This window comes from Echinops telfairi, unplaced genomic scaffold (assembly GCF_000313985.2).
Source record: "Echinops telfairi isolate 266 unplaced genomic scaffold, ASM31398v2 ScPeMD7_7417;HRSCAF=8455, whole genome shotgun sequence".
NCBI lineage: Eukaryota > Metazoa > Chordata > Mammalia > Afrosoricida > Tenrecidae > Echinops > Echinops telfairi.
The window spans coordinates 6,781,279-6,788,068 of record NW_022111317.1 but is presented as its reverse complement, the minus strand read 5'-3'; the positions used below and the strand labels follow the sequence as shown (position 1 = coordinate 6,788,068).

The 6,790-nt window shown below is 62.2% G+C and overlaps 1 protein-coding gene across 1 annotated transcript in view; it reads right to left on the bottom strand.

Annotated features, from left to right (window-relative positions):
- Positions 1–4: 4 nt before the first annotated feature.
- Positions 5–6,790, bottom strand: part of MACROD1 (mono-ADP ribosylhydrolase 1) — a gene marked incomplete at its 5' end in the record, with an annotated part of 163,070 nt that continues 156,284 nt past the window's right edge. Inside the window, 2 exons of the mRNA XM_004713644.1 lie at positions 5–180; positions 482–598. Of these exons, the coding sequence (XP_004713701.1) occupies positions 5–180; positions 482–598 (293 nt within the window). The remainder of the gene's footprint in view (positions 181–481; positions 599–6,790) is intronic.

Genomic DNA, 6,790 nt, shown 5'->3' with positions numbered 1-6,790 from the left:
GAGGTCACACACAGTGACCCCCGCAAGCAGCCCCCGCCCTGGCCCCTCCGCCCCTCACCGCTGAGCGAAGCTTGTTCTGCAACAGCAGGTCCAGGCAGCTCTGGTAGCAGCTCCGGAGCTCGGCCATCTGGTTGGCACTGGGCTCACCGTGGACCATGGGCCCCACCGTGTGGATGACATCTGCGGGTGATGATCAGGTCGGGCCGGGGGAGGACCCTGCCCAGCGTGGGCGCACTAGTGACCCTAGCCCGTGTGTGTGTGTGCCCACACAGCCCCAGGCCTAGGATGGGCCGAATTTGTGCAACACCCCCTCACCCCACCCCTGTGTTGGGGTCTGAACGAGGCACAGGGCGTGCTAGCTTGGTTCTCAGTGGGCCTCCCCACCCGCATCCTGGTGTGTTAGGAGAGCCGGGCTCTGCCATTTAGAAGTGCCCAGTAGGCCCCGTACCCCCAGCCCCACCACGACGACTAGCAGACTCACACTTGGCCGGCAGCCGGTAGCCACCCGTGATTTTGGCCTGGCCGGTCTCACAGTTCTGCAGCGAGCGACACTCCTCAGTCAGCAGCGGCCCTGCGGCCCGATGGATGCAGCCGTCCACTGCGGGGCGGGAGGAGGTTAGCCGTGGGCTTCCCCGCACCCCGAAGGGCGAGGGGCGACTGGCCCCATTTTACAGAGCAGCAGGCTGAGGGCCCAGGCCTGAAAAGGCCCAGACTAGGCCCCCACGGAGCCCCGCCCTCGTTGGCGCGGCTGCAGCCTCTCCCACCCCGTCACCCCGCAACCCTGCGGAGGCTTGGCAGGTTTCGTGGCTGCGGGGAACCAGGCGCGGAGGGTGGCACGGACCCAGGCGGGCAGTGCCGATCCCGGTCGGCAGGGGGCGAGCGCGGCCCGCCGGTTCCTTCCCGGCCGCATAGGGGGCCTTCTCGCGCTCCCCGTGCAGCCCGAGCCCAAGGGAGCCGCTCGCTCGGAGCCTCGGCGCCCACTGATCCCTGCCGGCAGCGAGCTCCGGCACCCGGTCGGATCGGGCCCGCTTTCCAGAGGAGGAAACTGAGGCCACTTGGTTGCAAGTGGCAGATCCGGAGCTGGCACCTGGGCCCGCTGCCCGTGTGCCTGCGTCCCAGCCCAGGTGTCTCTGGGCGCGGCAGCCCAGCTCCTTAACAAGCAACCTCACTAGTGCAGCCACCTTAATTGGGGCCGGGCCTGGACTTGTTTATCCGTATCCAGGGTGTCTCCCAGGCCTCCTGAGGGACCCTGGGGACCAGAGCCCAGAAAAACAAGTCAGGCAAGTCGGAAAGCTAGAAAACAGCAGCCAGGGCTGGAGAGGCTGTTCCCGCAGGTTCCAGGCGACGCTTAGGCAAGTCCTCCGAGTCTGAGGGGAGGAGCCCCAGTCCCAATCAGACCACTGCATCTCCTGGCTCGCACCCACCATGGCTGGGCAGCCAGCAAGGACAGCATTTCCCCACGGCTGAGAGGCACAAACTGAGGCCCTGTCTCCGGCAGCATCCCCCCTTCCAATGCCTTGGCACAGGCACATGGCTCATGGCTCACCCTCCCTCCATTCCACCCTTTGCTCTTGGGGCTGGTCGGTCCCATTAGCCCTCATTTCATGACTCACTCCCAAACATCCCAGGGAGGGCTAAGGTATCAAGGGACAGAGGGGCCCTGGGACTGGCTCCCTCCCAGCGCCGTCTCCTACTTCAGTCCACAGGCAGAGAAGGTTGGTGCACAGATCAGTGCCCAAGGTGTCTGTCCTGGGTGGGGCTGACCAGTGACCATCGGCGTTGACAGGAGTTGTGGAGCGCATCAGCTGGGTCCAAATCCCAGCGCCACTAGACCCCAGGCCTCCGTTGGCTCCCCTGCGACGTGGGCCCCCAGAGAACCCACTCTCAAGGCTCAGCCTCTCCTGCCTGGGTGAAGGTGGCTTGATCGCAGGGGGGGGCAGCATGTATGTGTGCCAAGAGGGGTGTGCTGCGGTAATGTGTGCACAGGTGGAGGGGTGAGCAGGGGGTGTCGCTCCTCTGGACCAGCGCCCCCCACCCACCCCTGACCCCTGTGGTCTCGGCTACTCGGCACCAAGCTGTGTGCTGTCTCCTGGCACTGCATGAACTGCCCTGCTGGCGACCTTGCCCGGCTGTGAGGTCCCTGCGGAAGTGGAGCTCAGCAAGAATGCCGTTTCTGGGACTTAATGTTTCCTGGAGAAGCAAGCAGGCCTGCAGCCAGGTCTTTGGGGCTGACCTGGGGGCACGCAGTGGGGGTGGCGGATTGGGGCTCCCAGAGGTCTTGGGCTGGAGGCCACCGCCTCCTGCTCCTCCCCTCTCCCCTGCACATCCACACCCACATCTTGTCCAAACAGGGCTCAGGCCATGTGAGTGATTTGTAGGCAAGGGCCAGGGGGCAGTTCGCCGCACACAGACTCCCGGGCCTGTCCCAGTGGCAATTACAAGCCCAGACTGGCCCTGGCACTGAGGTTCCATCCTGCCCCTCCCCCGCTCCACTGGCTGTCTTTCCCGCTCCTTCCCTTGTTCACATGTCAGCCCCATAGTTTTCCCAGCTCCCAATTCCCAGTGGACACCCAGCCCTGCTGGCCCTAGTCACTCAGGGCCACGCCCTGGTGGGTCCACACTGTTTGAGGGTCACTTGACCGACCCTAACCCCAATCCTGCCCTTTCTGAACTGGCCGAAAGCCCAGGGGACAGGAGGAGGGAGCTCCTTGGGTAAGGTGACCAGATTTTAACATTGGTAAAGCGGGACACCATTGATAAAACTCATATCCTGGCAAAATTGCCACATGGCAGCCGAAAACCATATACCCTAGCTTGTGCATTCTTTCCAAAAATTGGGACTTTTTAAAAACGCCGCGGGATGCAGGAAAAATTGTTAAAACTCAGGACTGTCCCGCCAAAAGCGGGACGTCTGGTCACCTTATCCTTGGGGCTCATCCTGGGAGCCACATCTCCCTCCTCCCCACCTGACCCTGGAGCCACCTGTGGGGAGATGGCCAGCTGACACGCCCTTCTCTGCCCGACGGCCACACCCAGCCTTTGCGCCTACCCAGCCACTCAGCACCTACCCCACCCACGAGGAAGCAGGAAAGCTGGGGCCATTTGGGGGAAAACTGAGACCACATAGGTGTCAAGTCAAGGCCCACCCCCTCCTTAGGCCCCTTCTCTGCCCCTCTCCGCTCAGCCCCCTCCACCCTGCATCGTCATAGCAGCCCCACTGGCCCTGGTTAGGTCCTCATAACCGAGCCTACAGGAAGAGAGGTGCCCTGGTGGCGCAGTGGTTAGGTGTTGGGCAGTGGTTAGGTGCAAGGTCGGCAGTTCGAAACCACCAGCTGCTCCTCAGGAGAAAGCCGAGGCTTCCGGCTCCCGTAGAGTGACAGTCTCGGAAACCCACAGGGGCAGTTCTGCCCTCTCTTCTAGGGCCGCTAAGGGTCGAAATCCACTCAACGGCAGTGTGTTTTTTGATTTAGGGTTGAAGACGAAACACACAGGGTGGCCGTGGGTCAGCAGGGACTTGCAGGCGGTGCCTTAGGAGAGGAAGAAATCGCCCCCAAGCAGGTCACACAACCAAGAGCCAGGAAGGTGGGCTCCCAGGCCCAGCCACTCTGCTTCCCCCAGGACCGCCGCCCCAGAACCTGTCTCCACCCTTGTGTCTGTTCCGCCTCCCCCATATCCTGCCAAGGTGCCGTTCACACCTCTCACTGCTGGGCCCTGCAGCCTGGCTCCTGTCTGCACTTCAGGAACCTCTTGTCGCCTGGTCAGCTCCTCCTTCAGGGCTGGCCGCTGCCCCCGGCCAACCAGGCCCCACCTCAGTAGCCCTCCCGTCAGGACCCCTGGTTCTCAGACAGACAGACAGACAGACAGCTACAAGATAGGTGGGGAGGACTGAGGGAGCCCTGGGCCAGGCCCCGGTGGGCCAGGCCAGGTGGCCCGGGGTCTGGAGTGGCCCCAACAGAGCCTCGGAGGTGGAAAGCAGGCTGATTCCTGTGGGGGCCATATCGCCCTGGCGATTAGGATGTGTTGGCCGCTATTTAGGGTGCTGTAATATTCATGAAGCAAAGATTAGATATTTAAATTTATTCAGCAATAAATGCATCTCAGTGGGGGAGCATTCCTCATGCTAAACAAACAAGCAAGCAGGGGCTAATTAATTATTTACAGGAACACACGAGGGGGCAGCTGGGACGCGGCCAGAGGGCAGAGTACCCTGAAGGTGGGGCTTCTCCTTCACCCACTGTCCAGGGGGGCTGACCCCCTGTGTGGCCCTTCTCAGGGCTTCAATTCCTGGACAAGTCTGCCACAGTCGGGCTGGTTGCTTAGGGCGAGTCCCTTAGCCTCTCTGACCCACACAGGGTGGTAGGGAGGGCTGAAGCATTCTGGGTAGGGCCTGGGAAAGAGGAAATGCTGCTCCCCACTAGAAATGTGAGGAGACGGTAGCCAAAGGGATGAAGTGACCTGTCGTGACCCATGTCACTCTTCACCCCCCCACCCCCGATTCTGCAGTAATGAGGGATCATAGAGGCTCAGGGCAAAAAGTCACTCTGTCTACAGCCAGCTGTCCTGGGAAGCCTCACCCCCTGCCCTGGCTTTCCTGCCCCTTCCCACCCCACAAGCAGGGAAGTGGTGAGTGGGCGTGGCCATGGGCAGGGGTGGGGCCTTGTCCCCCCTCCCTCACATTCCTGAGTTCACTGGGGTGGAGGGGACCTGGCTCTGTGGGACAGCAGGTGGAAGCAGCTCTCAGAGGCACCACCCTGCACAGCCCGCCCCAGCTCCTCCACCTCCTCTCCATGCCTTGGTTTCCCCATGTACCACAGGCATTTAGGGAGAGACTTTATCCAGTTACCACCCCCTTTTACAGATGGAGAGACTGAGGCTCAGCCACCAAGTCTCCCCGGCGGAGCCCCCAGCCCCCTGCATGCTCTCGAGAGGGCCTCCTTTGCTGGAGACCCGCTGCCAGGCCTCTCTCCCCTCTTCCTGGGCAGAGCAGGGACAGGACTCAGGAGGGCCTGAGGGAGGGCAGAGAAGGGGCCCCAGGGACCACTCCCCACTTGGTGGTCCTTGCCGTGCTGGCCCTGAAGCTGGGAGCCCCACCACCACTCACCCCTTGGGGCTCCTCCAACATAGTCTTGGCTTTCCTATCAGAAGCTGGGCTCCTGAGCAGATGGAGAAACTCAGTCTGCAAGAAGGTACCAGCTGCCTCAGCTCTGCAGAGGGAAGACCTCGCCCACTAAACCTGATAAATGACCTCCATCCACCCCAGGGGCCGGGCCGGGTCACCTCCCACCCTCTGTCTCTCACCTGCCCCTTGTTGCCTCCCAGCCTCCAGCTGGGGCTCTGGCCACTCCTTTTCAACCACTCAGTCAACAAACCCGCTGGCCCCACTAGGTGCCAGGCTGGGCCCCACCTGCTGCGGCCCACCCTCCCCAGGCCTGGTATTGGGGGAGCCGGGCAGGTGGGCGCCCCAGGGAGAAGACGGATGGACAGCAGTGCCTTGATGTGATCTGAAATTCATTATGGGGTGAGATCAGCTCCTTAAATGGGGATTTGAAAACATTAGGGCTTCATTATGTACACATCGGCGGTGCCTCATTCATCATGCAAAAATCACTCCCGTTATTAAAAATCCCTGTGGCAGCTGCAGGCAGGGGCTTGGCGGCATCCTGCCTGCTGGGGGTGAGGCCCGGCCCACCAGGCAGCCATGCGAGTGGCCAGCCTCCTATCACCCCCCGCCAGCTGGCAGCGGGACTAGAAGGAGCGGGTCAGCTCCAGGGGTCTTGTGCCTCAGTGTACTCATGTGCTCACTGGAGATGGTAAGGATGCATCCCCAGGACTATGGGCCTGAGTGGAGAAGCGGGTCTGCAGCCACCAAGTGCGCGCAGTTAACAATCATTGTCCCTTTCCTCTGGGTCACCCACTCAGGCAATGATGGTAGGACGGTCCTGGCAGCCGGCTGTGTTTGCCTGGGAACAGCGTGTCACACCTGGGCTCAGACAACCTCCCAGGTTCCCAGGCATCCATGAAATGAAATCCTAGACGCCCAGCTCGGCACACAGAAGCCCTCTGAGCCTGTCCAGCCTGTCCAGCCTGTCCCAGGCCTCCCCTCCTCGCTTCAAACTGCATGAGTGGAGGTTGACATGTGGCGGGGACTGACAGGCAGGGGACAGGCAGAGCGGACTGGCCGGAGGGCAGGATATGGGAGGAGTTGGCTTGGGAAGGGGGTGGAGGAGGTGGCATTTGAGCAGTCTGAGTGTTGGGCAGATGGGGGAGGAGGGTTCCAGGCAGCCGGGATGAGCCAGAGCAAAGGTCCTGTGGTAGGAGTCAGATGGGGTGGGGCGGGGAGGCAATGTATTCCATCCAGGTGGAAAGGTGAGCCAGGGTGGCACATGGCCTGAGCGGTCCTCTGAGCCCCTTTGCTGTCCCCTCTGGCCAGACCGCCCTTTCCTTCTCTGGAGCACCACAGCCGGTGCTGCCTGACACCCACTAGTCTGAGCCTGGCATGCAATGGGTGCTCAGAGGAGGTGTTGGACTGGCTGGGTGAGCTCTTGGGGATCATCTGCTTCTCTCGAGACCCACTCTGGCTTCGGGAAAGAGGGGGTGCAGTGTGCTCCGGCCGGGTAGGGCCCGGCCCCCAGAGAGTGAAGGAGCCAGGAGCCACTGAGGCCATGGGAGCGGCCAGGGCCCAGCGGTTTCCCCGCGGTCCCGGAAGCAATTTCGGATTAGCAGCTGGTCGATGGCAGATAGAGCGGAGCAGGGTTGGGAGTCTGACGGCCTCACTGAGGCTTCGTGAGCA